General features: G+C 36.8%; 1 protein-coding gene and 2 non-coding genes across 4 annotated transcripts in view; 1 reads left to right on the forward strand and 2 right to left on the reverse strand.

Annotated features, from left to right (window-relative positions):
• Window positions 1–355: 355 nt before the first annotated feature.
• RBBP8 (RB binding protein 8, endonuclease) overlaps window positions 356–21907 on the reverse strand; it is an 81793-nt gene continuing 60241 nt past the window's right edge. For both annotated transcript variants that reach the window (XM_024984241.2, NM_001435208.1), the window contains 10 exons: window positions 20680–20792; window positions 18506–19385; window positions 18297–18423; window positions 16234–16322; window positions 13753–13867; window positions 10388–10531; window positions 6914–6983; window positions 4902–4998; window positions 2041–2182; window positions 356–756 (listed from right to left, as the gene is read on the reverse strand). In XM_024984241.2, the coding sequence (XP_024840009.1) occupies window positions 659–756; window positions 2041–2182; window positions 4902–4998; window positions 6914–6983; window positions 10388–10531; window positions 13753–13867; window positions 16234–16322; window positions 18297–18423; window positions 18506–19385; window positions 20680–20792 (1875 nt within the window). In that variant the 3' untranslated portion in view covers window positions 356–658. The remainder of the gene's footprint in view (window positions 757–2040; window positions 2183–4901; window positions 4999–6913; window positions 6984–10387; window positions 10532–13752; window positions 13868–16233; window positions 16323–18296; window positions 18424–18505; window positions 19386–20679; window positions 20793–21907) is intronic.
• Window positions 11075–11155, forward strand: MIR2285O-3 (microRNA mir-2285o-3). Its single transcript, NR_107771.1, has one exon. It is a non-coding gene; the product is annotated as a microRNA mir-2285o-3 (primary transcript).
• Window positions 11077–11153, reverse strand: MIR2284Y-4 (microRNA mir-2284y-4). Its single transcript, NR_107775.1, has one exon. It is a non-coding gene; the product is annotated as a microRNA mir-2284y-4 (primary transcript).

Raw genomic sequence — 21907 nt, forward strand, 5'->3', positions numbered from 1 at the left:
AAGGACTTCACTACAGAACAGTGTGTGCATGCATGCTAAACGTCTTTAGTTGTGTCTGACTCTTTGCAACCCTATAGACTGCAGCCCACCAGGCTCTTCTGTCCAGGGGGTTCTCCAGGCAAGAATACTGGAGTGAGTTGCCATTTCCTTCTCCAACAGAACAGTACTTCAAGTTGAAAAGTTAAAGGAATATTAAAATTTAGCATTTTAAAAAAGACTTGAAAGTTGGGGATTAAAATGATCTACATAGGAGAATAAAAATCTGTAATGTTAACATGAAGTCACTGCTGAATGTGAAGAGCAAGGGAAGATGGAGTAAAAAGAAGAGAGGAAACAAATCAGACTACAACAAATGTATTTTCAAAATTGTAATTACATGTTACCAAATAAAGTAATGAACAACTCTTAATTTAGAGTGCAAAATAAAAGCCCCTTGTTGTTTTCAAGGTGCAAAAGCAAGAAAATACAACATAAACTTATCCACATTTTTAAATAGTTGTCTGTGTGATGAGTAAATGCCATTTAAAAACACTTTCAATAGAAAAATGATTTATAAACCAGTTTACAGGAGATCAAAAAAAAATCAATGTTTAACACCAACTTTAACTATAAATAACTAAAAAGAAAATTGTCCTCTCTTCTGTTTTTGCTTCAACATTTATGTCTTCTGCTCTTTGCCTTTTGGAGAAAACATTGCATTGTAAGGCTGCCGTCTTTTTGGACGAGGACAAGGATCAAGGTCTTCTTTAATGTAACCTTAAAAATAAATCACAAATTTAGACTATATTTGCAACATACATATTTTAGCATATATCCAGTCAACATCTGTCTCATGTCATGCCTTTTAAGTTCACATGATTTTTCTATTAGCCGCTTGTGATGATGAATGACTTAGCATCAGCTTTCTCATTTGTACTAAAAATAACAGCAGACATTTATCAAGTGTGCTGTATACAACATTGTCTGGGATAACTCATAGTCCTCTGCAGTAGCTTCCACTACGCGTATTTTACAGCTGAGCTTATGGAGACCCAGGGAAGTCCGATAACTCGCTCAAGTTCCTAGAGCTGGGAAGCAAGTGAGTGGGGACTCTGCCAACATCTGACTCCAGAACTGGGGCTGTTCGGCACTTTCCTATTCTACCTCCCATTGGGTGCAAATGGGGACAAGTGTTAAATATTAGGATAAATTTAGGTGCTTTTCAAGAAGACTTTTTTCCAGTAGCTATTAGATGCGATGACATGGTCCCTATACTCTTCAGACTATTTGTTTCTCCTAAGGGTGTCTCCTCCATGATGTAGTTTTCAGGGAGGACTGTGTCTGCCATACCCTGATAGGTTCTCAAACACAGGCTCTATCCAGACTAATTCTATCTGATGAGCAAGCAGAGACATCACGTCGAAGAGGACCTGCTAAAAGGGAAAGTGCAAGTATGGTAACAGCTGTAATAGACTTTGCATCTTTTGGAAAAGCTTCTTACGGCTAAGAAACCTGGAGCTTTAAAGCTGCATATGTTCTTTGATTCTATTAAATGTAAGTGCTGTATTTGAAGGAGTGAGTTGCATGTTAACAGTTTCCCAAACAAAAGTCTTTTTTACTCAAATATGGTTTATAAATAACTAGCATTCTTGATAAGTGAAGTTTTAACATCCAAATTCACAGCAGCCTCTTAAAAAAAAAAAGATGCTTTTCAACAATGTAACTTTGGCAACTTTTGTAAAGTTACTTTATTAAAAGTCATTTCGATGACTAGACAGAAGAGAAATTACTTTCTTAAATTTGAATGATTAAAAAAAGCAGGGTAACACATACACAGTTCATTAACATGCTTGTAAACAATGATTCCAATGAAGTTATTTGAAGAGTTAAACGTAAGCCTTTTATCTTTAGGAAACTGTATTTGTGCCACAAAACTGGCTCTCAACTTATAGCAGAAGGTAGAGAACCATGAAGAAAAAGTTCAATGTTTAGACTTGGGTATATATATTATACACAGTATTTTTTTAAAAAGTTCCAAAATGTCATAAGCTATACTCTCACCTCTTTCCATACAAGTCTGAGTAGAAGGAAAACCAACTTCCCAGAAATTCTCTGGTGTGTTGGGTGGAATGTAGCGAAATCGGTGTCTTGAGCAGGAAGCCAACTTCTTTTCTCTTTCTTCTGCTGGAAAATCTGCATAATACTGGTAATAAAACTGGTTAGGTTTTCCACTGAGGAATAATAAATGGAGTGTTATGCTTACTGATTAAAAACCAGAAGCTAAAAAAACTACTAAAGTATTCAGCATGCTAAGGAAAATGAATTTCTATGGATAATATTAGTAAGTTATACCACTTACCAGTAAATTACTACCTATAAATTACTGATAATAATTAGTGGTCTGTGAAATGTCTGCTCCACAAAGAAGAGGGCTTGTATCACAGTGTAAGGCAACATACTGTATTCTTCATCAATAGTATTACAACTAAAAAAAAAAAGCCAGCTGAACTTTACAGTCAGTGTGCTCAGTGGTATAGCTACATACAAACTATTACATACATACAAACTATTAATTTTTCTCAGACCAGTAACAAAAAAGCCAAGGCCTGTGCTCTGAACAGCACATTTCTCAACTGTTATTTGGATATAGCGTATGTTTTGAAGTGATTTTCCTTTCACTATTTTTTAAAATAAAAGTTAAGCTTTGAAGGTTGTAGGCTTCATGACTTTGCTCTTTTAAACTACATCTATCAATTAGGATCAAAGGCATATTATTTTTTGCAACTGTGACCAAAAAGAACCTAAACTTCGTGCAAAGAAAGATAAAACTTCTATGTGAAAACTATACAGGTCTTCAAGCTCTAGATCCAAAGAAAACAAAGCAATGGTGTAAAGTTTGATAAAACACAGATGACTGGATCACACAATCCAGCTAATTCTGTTTTACACTTGAGGAACTGAAAATCCAAGTGATATTTTATCAAAGATATCACCTATTGCAAGTGGCAGACTAGGATCAGAATTTTTTTTTAAGTGAGGGTTTTTAACATATTTCTCTTTCACACAGACGAAACAACAGTAGGCGAGGGTGGCTGTAACACAGCGAGCAGGTGGGAGAGCACCAGAAGATGAAGTCAGAGAGGACATGGGGTGTGAGCTTGTTGTCCTTGATAAGGGCTTTGATTTCATTTCTTAGAGGAGATGACATTTAAGGATTCTGGGCAGAAGACTGACATGATTTAACTTTTATTCTAAGAAGATCATTTGGAAGAAGAGACCATTTATTGCTGTGTTGAACAGACAATCAATAGGATTTGCTGATAGATCCATTACTGAGATATGACAGATGAAAGAAGATACCTAAAAGATCTCTGGTTTAAACAACTAGGAGAATGGACATATAGAAGGCTCAGAGGTAAGGTCTGAGAACTGGAGGTAGAAAGTGTATGCTCACTTTACGATGTGAAATTTGAGGTGACTATTACACAGCCACATGTGTATTGCATGTTCACTGAATATTTCACATGGAATATGAAATAGGAAATATTTCAGAACTGTAAGCAGACAGACAGTATTTAGATACATGTGGCTGGCACTTTGACTCCTGGTCATGAAGGAATAACAGGGAACAGATTTACCCTCTATATTAAAAAACTAAAAAAAAAAAAGAATAAAACGCATGAAACAATGTTTTCAGACACTGGATAACAGCACAAAAAAAAAAAAAAATGATTTCTGAGAAGGAAAGTAAGAGTTTCCAGTGAAAGAATCTTTTCTAATTGGTAATTTTAGTTCTAGTTATAAAAACTGGAGGTTCAGTTAGTATAGATCACATTCCTTAGTAAGAAATCATGATATATTCAATTTGTATTATGAAAACTCATGATACGATACATTTGTTTGTTATCTCTAAACTGCTTTCCAAATTAGTGATCTCAATTTACACTCTCACTTGAGTTTATGAGAGCATTTGTCTCACCAAATGCTTACCTGCACTGTAACCTATTCACACATAACTTTAATGTGCTTGTGTGTGTGTGTGTGTGTGTGTGCACGCAGACAAAGTCACTTCAGTCACGCGCGACTCTGTGTGACCCTACGGACTGCAGCCCACCAGGCTCCTCTGTGCATGAGATTTTCTAGCTATAGTTTTTAAAAATAAAATTTAAGGGGGAAATAAATACATTGCTGGAAACAAGTATCCAACAGCTAAAGGACAGCAAGGGAAGAAACAAAAAGAAGAAACAAAAACTGCAAGTTTCGGAAAAACACAGAACCTGCCTAGGACTTTTCAGTAACAGGACAATTAGTACAATCTACTTCAAGATACACATCTAGTCCAAGACACCCAAAGTAAACAAGGGAAATGCAGGTGGGTTCTAAGGATGGAGTGGAATCTGTTCATTGTATTTTTAGAAAGGAAAATGTTTAGGGAAGAAAAAAAAGAGCTTATGGTTGTACTGGTTATTTAGAAAAACAATTATGAGTATACCTCATTTCCTGAGAGTGCTGGTGTTTAAGTAAAAAATATTACAGCAAAGTTTCTGACTGAAATATCGAAAATTTCCCCAATAGTATATGTATTAAAGTCTCCACTATAATATAACATGAGGGGAAAAAATTAAAAGAAATACAAACAAGTAGAGAAAAAACAAACAGCGTAAATGTCTTAAGCTGGAAGTAAGAACCAGTACTGAGGCCCCTCATTCGCTTACAGAGACTCTAAGAGAAATGGAGGCTTTTCTCTCCATTTCTCTCTCAGGTCCCAGCCAGTCTGTATACTCTATGTACTTACTCTGTTATTCTTGGCTCAAGCTTGTTTCTAGATACAAATATGGTTTATATCTATGATTTTAAAATCATGCATATGAAGTCATAACTTCAAAGAAACCCCATATGACAGAGTTTACATTTGTACTTACAATTTCACACTCCTTACATGTGTGTCCAAGCAATTTTCTTCTCTCTTCTTTTTTCCGAACCACCTCAATATGAGGAAAATTTTGTAATTCAGTCTCTCTGGGGAAAAAATAAATTTATCTGTTACTATAGAGACCTTTGGCTTACATTTTAAATTAGCAAACATGAGCATCCAAAGGAAAAATAATCCCCATTCATTCATTTTATTTGAAATGCTTCCTCAGTATGTGAGAGACAAAAGCGTTTCTTCATTCTCTCTTCACTAAAATATTAAGTGCCTACTACATATCAGGTATTTTTACAGATGCTTTTTTCTAACTGAAAAAGATAACTATTACTTCCTATTTTTGCCTCTGGCTGGCTGAAATTAGTTATTAGGTTGTGTGGTAAAATATAAAACAACCTAATTAAAAAGGAATGCTGTATTATTAAACTCGGTAACTGGTATTCAGTAACATAACTGAGAGAGACCACTGCCTCTGGTAACTCAGTTTCTAGTACTATGAAACCAGGTATCAGGGCTAACCTGCTTCTCCCCAAAGAACAGATTCATTTGTCTGCATGTAATTTGCTATTTTCTCTAACACTTTCTTTTGTTGCTTCTGTCCACCTTAAATTCTTCAAAACGTTAGGCACAACTATCATTTGTGCTTGGGTGGCTCAGATGGTAAAATCTGCCTGCAGTGCAGGGGACCTGGGTTTGATCCCTGGGTCTGAAAGATGCCCCAGAGAAGGGAATGGCTACCCACTCCAGTATTATTGCCATGGAGAATTCCATGGACAGAGGAGCCTCGTGGGCTACAGTCCATGGAGTTGCAGAGAGTTGGACTGAGTGACTAACACTTTCACTTTAAATGGATCAGATCCTACCGTGAACCACTGGAAACCTAGGAAGGGTCAAAGCTACTGAGGTATTATGGATTAATGGGTATGCGGTACTTTGGTCAGAAAAAGCAATCAGGAATCTTTATTAATATACTTGTATCCTGCTTTAAGAAGCCCAATATAGAAAACTCCAAACTTATAAGTAAGCGAAGACTTATGTAACATCATAATTTGTTTATAATAGAAATAACCCCAGTGAATTTAATCAGTCTGAATCAAAAAAACAGATATTTTAAAATGACTTGTGGGTATCACATCTACTCTTTTAAGGTATTTTGATAGTTGGCAGTGCTGTTCTTCAAAGGAAAGCTTTAAGTGCTCTATTTCAAAACGTGTAAGATTCTAGGTCCTTACTATGCTTAAATCCAACAACTCTCAATTATGGATCAACAGTGAACTTAAAAAGGAAGACTGAGAAAGAAGTGATAAAACAATATTGCTACAACTGTATTTTCTTTCAAAAAGTTTATGGACTCTTAAGTTTATACAGAATTTAGTCATGTCCTTTGCTCAGAATCTCATCTGTTTCTGTTTAAATTTTTTTTAAGATTTAAAAATTCTCCTAAAATAACTCTGAAGCACAAACCTAAGGTCTGCCACCCAGTTAGTGAGTGAAAATCACTTAGTCGTGTCCGACTCTTTGCGACCCCATGGACTATACAGTCCATGGAATTCTCCAGGCCAGAATTCTGGAGTAGGTAGACATTCCCTTCTCCAGGGGATCTTCCCAACCAGGAATCGAACCCAGGAATCGTTTCCCACATTGCAGGAGGATTCTTTACTAGCTGAGTCACCACCAAGGAAGCCCAAGTTACAGTATTCAACAAATTCCTGAAGTTCAAATAAAGTTCACAATAAAATAGGGTAAGAATAAAGTATGTTATAATAGAGCAGAAAAAATAACTGTCACCACCATTCAAAAAAGAATGTAATGGTAAAAAAAGACTTCCTTATTTTAAAAATTTGTCATTTTTTATACCTGAGTTCCATTTTTGTTATGGTCGGAAGGTAAATAATATGCATTCTATTTTAACCAAAGTAGCAATTTTCACAGTTCAGAGATGTTCTGACAAAGATAGTTCTGTTGTACTTCCAATCATATTGCTGGTATTAACCAAGGCCGACATACCTTTCACCACCTTTAAAATATGGCTCCACAAATGCTTTCTGTTTGACTTTATCTTGTTTATCACCAGGAGCTGTAAACAAAACAAGCATACCACAAACTTAATGTAGAACTTACTGAAAAGTAATTTGGTTTTTTTGCGGGGGGGAGAAAAGACATATGCCAAAACATCTGTTTTTATTGGATTTCAGACTCTAGGCCCTAGGCAATTAGTTTAAATTCTCTGTAATGAATTCTTTCCTTTCTTTTTCATCTGCCTGATAAGGAGAGTGCTGATTATCTCACCTCAGAATTACTGAAGGGATGAAAATCATAACCATAAAAGTATTTTAGACTTTAAAAGAACTACTCAGATGCCTATTATCATTTGGCTCCAAATGACAATAACAAGATAGGTTTTAATCTGTACACTTATTAGTACTGTTTATTTTTATAATGTGACTTTAAGGTAGTTGATAAATAGGAAATAAAATGATTTTAAAATTTTATTAGAAAACTGGTGACAGAATAAGAATGAAAGCCCAGGGACCTGAATTTCAAGTTGTCTAGACTCAAATAGCTAATTGCTATCATCTGTTCAAATTATGAAAATTTACTGAGCATTGTGCCAATGTAGAACAGGGAGGCCAGGTCTGCCGTCCTCATGGAATTTACACTGCATGAGGGAAACAGGTGGCAGGAATACACAGAAGAACTGCACAGAAAAGATCTTCACGACCAAGATAATCACGACGGTGTGATCACTCACCTAGAGCCAGACATCCTGGAATGTGAAGTCAAGTGGGCCTTAGAAAGCATCACTACGAACAAAGCTAGTGGAGGTGATGGAATTCCAGGTGAGCTATTTCAAATCCTGAAAGATGATGCTGTGAAAGTGCTGCACTCAATATGCCAGCAAATTTGGAAAACTCAGCAGTGGCCACAAGACTGGAAAAGGTCAGTGTTCATTCCAATCCCAAAGAAAGGCAATGCCAAAGAATGCTTAAACTACCGCACAATTGCACTCATCTCACACACTAGCAAAGTAATGCTCAAAATTCTCCAAGCCAAGCTTCAGCAATACGTGAACCGTGAACTTCCAGATGTTCAAGCTGGTTTTAGAAAAGGCAGAGGAACCAGAGATCAAATTGCCAACATCCGCTGGATCATGGAAAAAGCATGAGAGTTCCAGAAAAACATCTATTTCTGCTTTATTGACTATGCCAAAGCCTTTGACTGTGTGGATCACAATAAACTGTGGAAAATTCTGAAAGAGATGGGAATACCAGACCACCTGACCTGCCTCTTGAGAAACCTATATGCAGATCAGGAAGCAATAGTTAGAACTGGACAGGGAACAACAGACTGGTTCCAAATAGGAAAATGAGTGTGTCAAGGCTGTATATTGTCACCCTGCTTATTTAACTTATATGCAGAGTACATCATGAGAAACACTGGGCTGGAAGAAGCACAAGCTGGAATCAAGATTGCCAGGAGAAATATCAATAACCTCAGATATGGAGATGACACCACCCTTATGGCAGAAAGTGAAGAGGAACTCAAAAGCCTCTTGATGAAAGTGAAAGTGGAGAGTGAAAAAGTTGGCCTAAAGCTCAACATTCAGAAAACGAAGATCATGGCATCTGGTCCCATCACTTCATGGGAAATCGATGGGGAAACAGTGGAAACAATGTCAAACTTTCTTTTTTTGGACTCCAAAATCACTGCAGATGGTGACTGCAGCCATGAAATTAAAAGACGCTTACTCCTCAGAAGAAAAGTTATGACCAACCTAGATAGCATATTGAAAAGCAGAGACATTACTTTGCCAACAAAGGTTCGTCTAATCAAGGCTATGGTTTTTCCAGTGGTCATGTATGGATTGAGAGTTGGACTGTGAAGAAAGCTGAGCGCTGAAGAATTGATGCTTTTGAACTGTGGTGTTGGAGAAGACTCTTGAGAGTCCCTTGGACTGCAAGGAGATCCAACCAGGCCATTTTGAAGGAGATCAGCCCTGGGATTTCTTTGGAAGGAATGATGCTAAAGCTGAAACTCCAGTACTTTGGCCACCTCACGCAAAGAGTTGACTCATTGGAAAAGACTCTGATGCTGGGAGGGATTGGGGGCAGGAGGAGAAGGGGACAACAGAGGATGAGATGGCTGGATGGCATCACTGACTCGATGGACGTGAGTCTGAGTGAACTCCAGGAGTTGGTGATGGACAGGGAGGCCTGGCGTGCTGCGATTCATGGGGTCGCAAAGAGTCAGATACAACTGAGCGACTGAACTGAACTGAGGGAAACAAACATTAAGCAAGCAGACAGCTAAGCCTACCTGAATATCTCAGGTAATAACTGATGATTAAAGAGAAGTCAGTCATGACAAGAATACGAATGGTGAATGTTCTACGTAAAGGTCCTCAATGGCAAAAAGTTTGGTATATGATGTAAAAGGAGGACAGTGTGATTAATCTGCCAAAAAAGGGAACTGTTGGGAAAGACGGGGGCAGGGTTAGATGTTGGGTGGGCAGGTACCAGACTATGATGGGCCTTGGGAGCCAAAAGAAGGAGTTTGAATTTTAAGTGCACTGGGAAACCACTGAAGACTTTAAAACCATCTACTTTACTGAGGCATAAGTTACATATACTTATTTTAAGTGCACTGAGATGAATTTTGACTAGTGTATATTCCAGTGTAACTGCTACCCAAATCAAGATAGTGAACATGTCCACGCAAGTTTCCTATTCTGTTGTCTCTCATGCACAAGAACACTCTCTTCTGTCTCTTCCCTCCCCTACAGTCACTCATTTAATTTCTATCACTGTAGCTTAGTTATGTCTGTTTTAGAACTTCATATCAACGAGATGATATACCATATATTCTTCTCCATCTTTTGCATTTGTCTAGCCCAACAAATTTTGGAGACTAATCCACATTGCTGAGTCTAGTAGTTTTTGTTGTGAAGTAGTATGAACATGTTTTCATTTTTTGTGGGTATATACTGAGCAGTGGAATTGCTAGGTCACAACACAGGTATATGCTTAACTTTACAAAAAACTGACTGACCTCAATAAAGCTGTTTAAAAAGCCCCCTGCTGAACTGGTTTCCAAAGTATAACCAATTTTCTACTCCATCAGCAATGCGAGAGTTCCAGCTGCTCTTCACCCTTGCTAGAGACACATGTTATCCAACCACTTCTGTGGATGTGAAGTATTGTCACCATCCCTGATGTTCAAGAGTGTTCACCAGCTTTTCATGTGCTTACTGGCCATTCAAGTATCTTCTTTTCATTGAAGCATAACCCTCTGAACTATTTTTGGTAACTCTTCTATTAATCTGAAATTATCTTTAAAAAAAACTGAAAAAAGATTTATTCAATAAACATTGTTTTAATTGTTAAGATACCTCATTAGGCCTCTGTTAATAAGATTGACAACTTACTTTACTAAATTCAGTGTAATGGGAAAAAAACACAATTTGAAAGAAAACTGCCTTACTGTTTGGTTTTTTTGTAGTAGTTGACAATTCCTTCTCTTCATCTGCTACCTGGGGGAAGCTCTCCGCCAAACAGGACTCATATTCTTCATGTGTCGTCCGATCAAACATATCTTCCAAGCTATCATTCATCTTTCTTTCTCCATCTGTGCGAAAGAGCATTGGCTTAGGCCACAAGTAAGCGTTTTGCTTTCTAGGTAGACTAATACACAGAAACTTGTAAGAACTGCCGCAAAATAATTTAGATGTGTATCAGGCAAGAATAAACCCCAAGTCTGGGTAATTACTGTACATTTCCAAAGGTTTTTAATGTTATGCCTTCAACTGTCCTTTATTTATGTGACGAGAATGCTGGTTTTTTTGTTACTGTCATTATAAATGTTAAAACATATTTTTCTATCAGCTCATGTATAATTCATAGTAAACCAAAAGGAACTACCAAAGGAATTGTGAGGAAGAGAAAATACAGCATAATAAACGGTGATAAATATGAAGTTTAAATAAACTGTGTATAAATAACTGACATAAAAACCTCTATAAAGTTTTGTTTAGTTCTTTATTTTTCTAATGTATCAGAAAAGTATCTTCTTGCATTATTATGAACACTTGGTAGTTCAGTGTTATAGAAATAATGAATTCAATTCCATATTTGATATGCAAATGCTAATTTCATCTTCAGAGTACTAACCGTTAGGTGGGCCAAAAAATTTGTTTGGGTTTTTCTGTAAGATGGTATGGAAAAACCCGAACGAACTTTTGGGCCCACCTAATACATTTCCACTGTATAATCACATTTTTTAAAACACCAGTTTACCAAAAATAGAGAAATTCAGTTGGCTAACAAATGTGACAAAACTGGAACCTGCCAAGATCACTCTATATAATCACTACCAGCCACCTCCCCCAGTGCAGACGCTCTGGCACCTCACCCTGTTTTATCTTTCTCCAGCACGTACCATCATCTAGCACACAATACTTGTTTCTCCCCTATTACAATGTAAATTCCATAAGAGGCAGGTACTTCTGTTTACTATTTGCTCCAGTTCCTGATATAGAATTGTGTCTCCATAATTACTGAATGATGAAACATTTGTTCATTTTTCATTCTGAGGATCAAATTTAGTAAAAATAATTCCTGTGCACTAGGCATTCCCAAAGCATTCTGTATATGCTGTCAATAAATCATAGTACGTTAATGATTTATTGATTTCTTTTTGTTGCTGACTTCTGACTGTAAAATGCTTGAGGACGGACTACATTCTTTTTTGATATATAAGGATATATATCTATCATAGCATCTAATAAGTTGAACACAGATATAAAAATTTTTTTTTGAATTGAATATTAGCAGTATCATTTAATGGTATGTTTCATCTTTAAGTTTATATTTCATCAATTCTAAGTATGAAAAAAATCTACCTTATGGGTAAAATGTGCAGACTGTTTTTTCCTAAGTACGGGCTCAACAATATCTCCTATCCCACCTTGCTGTTCTTATAAATGTGACAGTGGCACTCCTACTGAGCAACTACTGAGTCCAGATCATCAAAATGCTGTGCATTTCTACACTGCTCTTTGGGGATGCTTACTCTGGGAACCTAGTCTCTGTGAGGTAAGGAAGCTCAAACTAGCCCACATGTAAAGACTATATGGCAAAACCCTGAGACTGAATGATGAGAGAGCAGTCAAGAGTCTCCCATCTGTCTAGTTCTCTGCTGTTCCAGCTCCAGCCACCATCTGTATGAGACCCTGAGATAGAACCACCCAGCCCAGCCCTTCCTGAATTCCTCAGGCACAGAAACTATGAAAGATAAAAAAAATTGTTATTGTTCTAATCCTCTGATTTACTGGAGTGACCTACTGTGCAGCAACAGTATTCATTATGCCTAATTTAGCCAAAATTATCTCCACTCATTAGTTTAAGTTCTAATTTCACCTTCATAAGTTACTTGTTTCAAATGTATTTGGGAAGCTATCATCTTCTTAGATTAGCTAGATAAATTCGAAGCCAAAGCTGCCATACTTTAGTTTTGCCCTTTTCTACAAAATAGGAAAACATCAGGAACTGGTACCAGGAACAAAATAATCTTAAAAGCAAAGTCATCTTCTTAAGAAAAAAGTTATGTGTCATTCACTATAAAAGGACTAAATCACTGTTAAGGTTCTCCTTTTAATAACTATTGTCCTTTTCACTGTAGGCAGCCAGCTATTTGATTGTATAGATAATTATTCGTTACTAAAGAACAAAGAATTAAGGAAAAGGCTGTTAAAATTTTCTCTCGTTTACTGCATTTACTGCAGTGAGAAATAAGGCATTTTATAAGAAGCAAGAACAAGACCTGGGACCCCGAGCAGGCAGACTGGAGAATTCGCAGCAGAATACAGGAAATGCACACACAGTCTGAGTGTCCTCAGTTTCTAACAGAGGACCATTGGGAAATGCCTCTGCTTTTAGCCTTGCATCCCGATGTGGCAGGTCCTAACTGTTCATCACGTGAGGGCGATGAGTGACAACTATTCAGTCTAGTTGTCTCGTGTCACATGCCTCTGTAGTCAGAAACATTGCTAAGGTGGTGCCAACCCAATCCTTCCACGCTCCCACCGCTTTCAGAAAATCAAGGCTTTACATAAAGAATTATCAGTTTCTTACTACAAAGGGCTGTAGACCCCTAGTTTAGCCAAATCTTTTCTACAGAAAAAGAAAATGGCAGAATCACTCATCATATACACTATTAGTCTGAGTTTACTGCTTATTTGCAAATCTGTACTAATACTTTTCAAAAGAGTTGGACAAAACTTAGCAACTGAACAACTAATACTTCTCAGCAGAATCCCCCCTTTTTCTCCTTATCAAATTGCTTTGGAAAATAATATTTCTAAAACAGGACTCTCAAGATTCCCTTTACAACTTTTATGAAAAAATTATCTTAACGAGGGATCAGGAAACTTTTTCTTAAAGGGTCAGACAGTAAATATTTTAGGCCTGTGGGGCCATAAGGTCTCTGCAGAAACTACTCAATTCTGCTGCCTTGTCACACAAGCAGCCGTAGGCAATAAATTAAACAAGTGAGTGAGGCTGGGTTCCAGCAAAAGTTTACTGACAAAACTGGCAGCTGGTTGAAGTTTGCTGACCCCTGGACACAACTTGAATTCTTTTGAAAATAAAAATTATTTTTACTAAAGTTTTTTTTTTTTGCTGAAATATGGAAACTAAGCTTTACTAAAGAGAAGTCTACTATTAGTAGAACAGGGGAAAAACTGGTTTATGGTGAAAAGGTCATTTATGCTCTTCAGTGCAATGGTATGACTATAAACTTCCTTCCACTTTGTATTAAAATTAAAAAACAAAAACAAACACAAATCTTACTTGGACTCTCTTCTCCCTTCTGCTCTTGCTTCTTCAGTTTTAAGAGCATGGTTTCACTAACCAACGTACAGTCCATGTCCACTGTCTCTCCTGCTAATCTTGACTGACTGCCATCCTGAATAAATGTTTAAAAATTCAAAATTTTAACTGTTATCCCTTTATGACCTTATAGTTATTTTGGGGGGGATGGTAAAAATATACGTAACATAAATGTTACCATTTTAACCATTTTTTAAGTGTCACACTTACACTTTAGTAGCATTAAGTAATATTTACTTTTACTCAAAGGAATATAGATATATTACATTTTACAGGCATTTAAACCTAATGTATTATCTTTGATATACAAGCATCATCTCTCAAGTCCAGGAAAAGGACTGCTGCCAAGGAAGAGAGAACTGTATATTACCAAAATCCCTGAAGCTTCCTTTCTTCCCTAATCTGCTTCCCAGAAATGAACATCAATGTTCACTGAAAAGTTCGTAAGTCAAATTTGACTTCTTGATGGCTATGGATTAGTCTCAGTTCAGTTCAGTCGCTCAGTCGTGTCCAGCTCTTTGCGACCCCATGAATCGCAGCACACCAGGCCTCCCTGTCCATCACCAAGTCCCGGAGTTCACTCAGACTCACGTCCATCGAGTCAGTGATGCCATCCAGCTATCTCATCCTCTGTTGTCCCCTTCTCCTCTTGCCCTCAATCCCTCCCAGCATCAGAGTCTTTTCCAATGAGTCAACTCTTTGCATGAGGTGGCCAAAGTACTAGAGTTTCAGCTTTAGCATCATTCCTTCCAAAGAAATCCCAGGGCTGATCTCCTTCAGAATGGACTGGTTGGATCTCCTTGCAGTCCAAGGGACTCTCAAGAGTCTTCTCCAACACCACAGTTCAAAAGCATCAATTCTTCAGCACTCAGCTTTCTTCACAGTCCAACTCTCACATCCATACATGACCACAGAAAAAACCATAGCCTTGACTAGACGGACCTTTGTTGGCAAAGTAACGTCTCTGCTTTTCAATATGCTATCTAGGTTGGTCATAACTTTCCTTCCAAGGAGTAAGCGTCTTTTAATTTCATGGCTACAGTCACCATCTGCAGTGATTTTGAGTCCAAAAAAATAAAGTCTGACACTGTTTCCACAAGAGGCAGATCAGGTGGTCTGGTATTCCCATCTCTTTCAGAATTTTCCAGTTTATTGTGATCCACACAGTCAAAGGCTTTGGCATAGTCAATAAAGCAGAAATAGATGTTTTTCTGGAACTCTCTTGCTTTTTCCATGATCCAGCGGATGTTGGCAATTTGATCTCTGGTTCCTCTGCCTTTTCTAAAACCAGCTTGAACATCAGGAAGTTCACGGTTCACATATTGCTGAAGCCTGGCTTGGAGAATTTTGAGCATTACTTTACTAGCGTGTGAGATGAGTGCAATTGTGTATAGTTTGAGCATTCTTTGGCATTGCCTTTCTTTGGGATTGGAATGAACACTGACCTTTTCCAGTCCTGTGGCCACTGCTGAGTTTTCCAAATTTGCTGGCATATTGAGTGCAGCACTTTCACAGCATCATCTTTCAGGATTTGGAATAGCTCACCTGGAATTCCATCACCTCCACTAGCTTTGTTCATAGTGATGCTTTCTAAGGCCCACTTGACTTCACATTCCAGGATGTCTGGCTCTAGGTCAGTGATCACACCATCGTGATTATCTGGTCGTAAAGATCTTTTTTGTACAGTTCTTCTGTGTATTCTTGCCATCTCTTCTTAATATCTTCTGCTTCTGTTAGGTCCCTACCATTTCTGTCCTTTATCGAGCCCATCTTTGCATGAAATGTTCCCTTGGTATCTCTAATTTTCTTGAAGAGATCTCTAGTCTTTCCCATTCTGTTGTTTTCCTCTATTTCTTTGCATTGATCACTGAAGAAGGCTTTCTTATCTCTTCTTGCTACTCTTTGGAACTCTGCATTCAGATGCTTATATCTTTCCTTTTCTCTTACTCTAGCAACTGTTAAATATTTTATTAATATGCTACCATGTGCAAGAGAACTTCTCAAACTATGTAGAACCTAAATACAAGCCAAAAAATAATTTCTGCTATGAATTTTAACTCAAAAGAAAATACACAGCATTTAAAGAAACAGCCAACTAGGAAAAATGAAATTTACTTCTTGAAGGTATGTTAAGTTAATCAATGCATACAATAGATTACTTTGATAAAAAATAAAGTTATTTAATATGTAATTAGCATTTGACATTATTTTAAAACTATATTTTTCAGCAAACGTCTCTAAAAAGTCAGAAAGTATTATTACCCATTCAAAAATACCATAAATTGGAAAATAAATGTTATTATTTTGTACGTTTCTGAATAAATATATGAAGATTATAGGAGGTGTGTGACTGTCTCAAGGTCACAGAATGAATCGGGGGGCAGGGTGACTAACAACACACGGGAATAACCACACGGGCTCTGGTTCTACTTTCTAACTCACCTTTGTATCATCTACAGTGACACCCATTTTATACTGAGAAAGGTCTGCTCCTGGATCTATACTCCACTGGATATTTTCAAAGGATACATCTTAGATAAGGAGAAAAAAACACAATTAAAAACAGATTTTTAAAATTCTCATCACTTTAAAACATTATAGGACTCACAGAATGAGAAAAATATTTCCAAATCATGTGTCTAATAAAGGACTTGCACTGAGGATACATAAAGAACTCTCACAACTCAATAATAAGACAATTACTCCGACTGAGAATAAGCAAAGGATCTGAATAGACAATCCTTTAAAGAAAATGAAAATGGCCAGTAAGCACATGAAAAGAAGCTCAACATCATTAGCCATCAAAGAAAAGGCAAACCAAAAGCACAGTTGAGACATATTAATAACTTCACACCCACAGGATGCCAAGAATCAAAAAGACGGACAATGAAAACAAGTGTTGGTGAGAATATGGAGAAACGGGAACTCTCACATGCTGCTGGTGGGAAATAAACTGATGTACCTCCTTTGGAAAAAGAAATTAGCATGCATGTGCTGTGCTTAGTCGCTCAGTCCTGTCTGACTCTTTGCAACCCTGTGAACTGTAGTCCACCAGGCTCCTCTGTCCATGGGGATTCTCCAGGCAAAAATACTGGAGTGGGTTGCCATGCCCTCCTCCAGGGGATCTTCCTAACTCAGGTCTCCTGCATTGTAGGCAGATTCTTTACCGTCTAACCCACCAGGGAAACCCCAGAGTTAGCATGTGGCCCACCAATTCTACTTCTGGCTATAACTCAAGAAAAATGAAACTTGCATCCACACAAAATTATATATCAATGTTCAAACCAGCATTACTTGTAACAGTGAAAAAACTGAAATAGTGAAAGAAGTCATGAAATATCATATATTGTACAATTCCATTTATATGAATATTTCAGAATATGCAAATCTATAGTGACAGAAAGTAGATTAAGTGGCTGCTTAGGACTGAGGAAGACGAGAGAGAAATGGAGGGTGACTGCTAGCAAGCAGGTACTGTTCTTTGTATGGTGATGAAAATGTTCTAAACCTAAGAGTACAGTGATGGTGACACAATTGTGACTACATAAAACCACCGAATTGTACACTTTAATGACTGATTTTTATTTCAATAAAAAAAATTTAAGTTAAAACTGTAACACTGGAGGAGGTTTCAATGTACATTAATATACATGACAACTACATAAGGTACAGTTATAGAGCATAAAGTGGTACAGTATAAACTCAAAAGTAGATTGTGAAAGGTTAAGTAAGTATACCACAATCCCTAAAGCAATCACGGAAAAAATAAAAATAAAAACAAAAAGATTAAAAAAAAAATCAGGGATAAATGTTTCATATAGAGACTGAAACCCTCACTGTAAGAATTACTAAAGAATGAGCTTCAGGAAAAAAGGAAAATAAACGCAGATGAAGGAATGTTTCCAATACGGAATAAATACTGCATATGAAGTACAGAAATATTTGGGAGCTAAAAAAACCAAAAAGACTTCAAAACACAGCAAAATTATGAAAGGGCAAACAATGTTTTCAAACAACAAGTTTAAAAACCCGTGTAAATTTGTATATACAACTAGTTAAGAGATATATATATATATGTAAATACAAAAAAAGGACTGGCTATCTATATGGTGAGGAACAAGGTTTGGATGATAAATTTCTACTTTTTATATTTTAAAAATCTGTATAGTTTAAATTTTTAAAGCTTTCTTTTTGTAAAGAAAACAAGAAACAACTACATAAAAGAATTAAATCTATAAAATCACCTATAAAAGTAGGTTATTAAAGATTTAATCAATTTATTTAATCAATTTATTAAAATCAATTTATTTTTTCAAAAAGTAGAAGAGCAGGAGAATTTTAAGGTGAAACCAGTAAGAACTGTGCTATAAACACAGAAACACACAGAGATAAACTATTTTTTCCAGAAACAATGAAATCTATCCAAAGAATGTAGATAATAAATTACAATACTCAATATAAATTCATTAAAAAGAGAGTGGAAATGCTATTTATAGTTTACACACCTTGGTTGTTTTGTAGAGATTTTGTTTTAGCGATTCTACATGGATTTAACTGAAGAACTGATGCAACTTCACATGCTCCACGGACTGATCTGGTTTTTATCTTTATAGGCTCATGAGAACCAGCACCCTAAAACAGAAAAAATTATTAGCATCTAGGAAAAATCACAAACTACCATTTTAATCAAAATCTTTGAATATTGAACACATACCTTTGTGTCATCAAAAAGATTCTCTGTCTCAAAACTTTCACGTGGACGAAGAGGGATTTTAAATACTGGGTTTTCTTCCTTTATTTGTAACAGTGTTTTATTATCTGGAGATTTACTCAAGGACTGGAAAAGGGACTCCTGTAAACAGGGCTCTTCTGGGGAGTCTTTGGTTAGCCCACAGCTTCCGCTCAAGGCCTTGCGGCTTGAGGAAGAGTCCCTTGGAATGGGCTTCAGAGCCTCATAGAGAGTCACTTGCCTAAATCTGATTTTAGAGTTCTCACATCCTTGGCTTTTCTCTTGACGTTGGATAGCTGAAAAGCGATCAGACAGATCCAGAGGTTTATCCATCACATAGTCTCCATTCATGGAAGAATGACTATCCAGTGGAAAAGGAAAAGCATTTTCTTTATCAAAGGAGGCTTGGGGACAGATTACTTCATCTTCACTTTCTTCCTCAATTTTCTTCCTTTTGGTCCTGCCTCCCAGTGACTTCAGGGGTACCACATGTTTATCTCTATCAGTATCTTTACTGTGACCAATATTACCCTGCTCACTTATGGGTTCACTTGTATTTTTATTTATAAGCATCTGCTTATTAGAAGATGACTGACTAGGGATCTTGTTCACTTCAGTCCCAAGATGATGATGTGTGATGAGGGTTCCATCTTCAGATTTTGATCTAGGTTTCTCTGGTCCAGGAGCAGAAGTATTGCTGAGGGGCACTGTTTTCAGATGGGTTTTTTTCCCAGTCTCTAAAAGAGAAGGGGACAAACTTGTATTCAAACCTAAACTACTTTTCACGTTAGAGGGAGCTCCAAATACAGGAGATGATACCCGAGTAGTCAATTCTTCTTGAAAAGGAGTCTTTGAATCTGAAAACCTAAAAAAATAAAGAGTGGTAAAACTTTTTTTCTATTAAAGAAACAGGGTAAAAATTAAAAGATAAGCATAATGAGAAAACTTTTGCTAATACAGAATTATTAACAGTAAGGTTTTATCCACATATTAGAAGCAGATCATTGACCAAAATTTAAGATACAATACAGTTGCTGGCTTCTCTTTATTTGGCTGACAGAAAGCAGAGGGAAATGATACAGCAAACCTATCTCAGTAACCATGATATTCCTATCCATAAATATTTTTCCTAAGTAACTTAAATAAATTCACTATATAAGAAAATATTTGAACAAATCTCAAATTCTTTTGTTGTTATGAAATCTTATCAAGAGTTAACTCAAAGAAACAAAATTCTTATACTACAGAACATAACTCATGACCCAGCCTGCCTGTAGCAGAGGAGACATCTGGGGTAGTAGAAAGATCATTAGGGTTAAGTCTGAAGAAGTGGAATGGCTAAGAGCCCCAACTTTCTTACTTAATAGTTGTGCGTGCAGGCTAAGTCGCTTCAGTCATGTCTGGCTCTTTGTGACCCTACGGACTGTAGCCCACCAGGTTCCTCTGTCCATGGCATTCTCCAGACAAGAATACTGAATACTGGAGTGGGTTGCCATGCCCTTCTCCAGGGAAAATCTTCCCAACCTAGGGATTGAACCCACATCTCTTACATCTCCTGCAATAGCAGGCAGGTTCTTTACCATTAGCACCACCCGGGAAGCCCAATTAATAGTTGTGTGGCCTTAAAGACATTTAACTTCTGTGCGGCTGCATTTATGTTGACTGTAAAATATGGGGGTAATAAAACCTACTTTAATGACTTAGTATAATGACAATTAAATGTGATGTATGTATTTAAAAAAGAAGCAAAATGCTACATAAATATAGTATTGTTAGTTAATGGATGTTCTAAAATCAGTAAAAGCAACAGTGTATCCCAATCTTGAATGCTCATCAGAGCTAATGATGGATTTCATACAACATTCAGTTTTAGAAAATACAAATCCAGGAGGGATGACTGGATCCTAAAAAGAGATGAGGCTGGGACCTCTGAAGCACTGCTTGACAGAAGTACAGAAAGAACCTAATAGTAACATCCCGATCTCTATAGTAACGCAAAAAGCCCTCAACAGGTCATAAACTGGAGGAAATATTTTTTTTAAATAAAAATACAACCAGAATGACAAGCTGAGGGAGAGAAATAGTTTAAATCTGTGGAACTCGCTGCAATGGAATTTCATTAACAGTTTATAAGTTTTTACCAAAGTGCCCCAAATTACCTTAAATTATCTTCACTATTTCTTCTACATTCCTCAAAAGCTTGTTTTTTGTGATCTCCTTCCAGACAATGGTAGAGCTCATCACCAAGAGGGCTCTGAGGGCCTCGAGATTCCTTCAGTAATAAAATATAAAGTACATAAATACAATGGACGATTATTCTTAAAAAGGAATGAAATACTGATACATATTGTGATGCAGATGAACTGGAAAATAGGCTAAGTGAAAGACGCCAGACCCAAAAGACACATATAATTCCGTTTAAGTAAGTTATCCAGAATATGTAAATTCTTAAGGACAGAAAGCAGACTGATAATTGCTAATTCTAAAAAACCAGATTAGTTAGATGAAAGGAACGGAACAGAGATGATTATTTATACTTATAGGAGACAAATTTAAAAGGATATTTAAAGAGCAGTGCTTCCCAAACTTTTGCATACACACAGATCAACTGAGGGTCCTATGAAAACATAAGTTCTCTTTCAGTAGGTCTGGGCTGGGTTTAAGATTTTCTCTCTCTCACAAATTTCCAGGGATGAAGATGCTGTTGGCCTGTGGATCACACTGAGCAGCAAATCTTTAGAGATCAGTTCCCTCAATAGATTTGGTATCTAAACTACTGACATGCCAAGTTTACTGGTAGGAGGGGATTTTAAAAAGTTAAAACATGTTTAGAGTTCAAAAGGTAAAAACTAACCACCATCGCTTGAAGTCAATTTTAAAACTAGAAAGAACCCCATCCCACCCTGCCCCCACAAAAAAAAATTCAAATGTAGTCAAAAGTCAATTCAATTTTGGAAATTCAACAGCAAGAAAACTTTATTAAGAGCCTATATACCTTTACTGACTAAAGCAAAGGGATATGTTTCAAAGCTGTATCAAAATGAAGCTTCCTTAAGATTGATGAATTCAAGGCTTCTATTTTTTAGAGATTGGTTAAGAAAAATAGTGAATGTATCTGATATAAGGAAGCACTAAATAATGAAAAGAAAATCATGGGGTTAATTTCTGACTCAATCCCTAAGGATGTGGTCTAACTGGACTGGCATTTGTAAGGACAAAGATGAATTAAAACATTTGTAGTAGACCTAAGAATTTAGTCTGTTTTCCAAATCAAAGCCCAGTTTAAAGGATGTCAAAAAGACCCAATAAATTCTGAACTCAATCTAAAGGTTTAAATCTTCTCTTTAAGTTGGAACAGGGTAGGGAGGACAGAGGACAGGGAAGAGG

Source organism: Bos taurus, chromosome 24 (assembly GCF_002263795.3).
Source record: "Bos taurus isolate L1 Dominette 01449 registration number 42190680 breed Hereford chromosome 24, ARS-UCD2.0, whole genome shotgun sequence".
Classification (NCBI taxonomy): Eukaryota; Metazoa; Chordata; class Mammalia; order Artiodactyla; family Bovidae; genus Bos; species Bos taurus.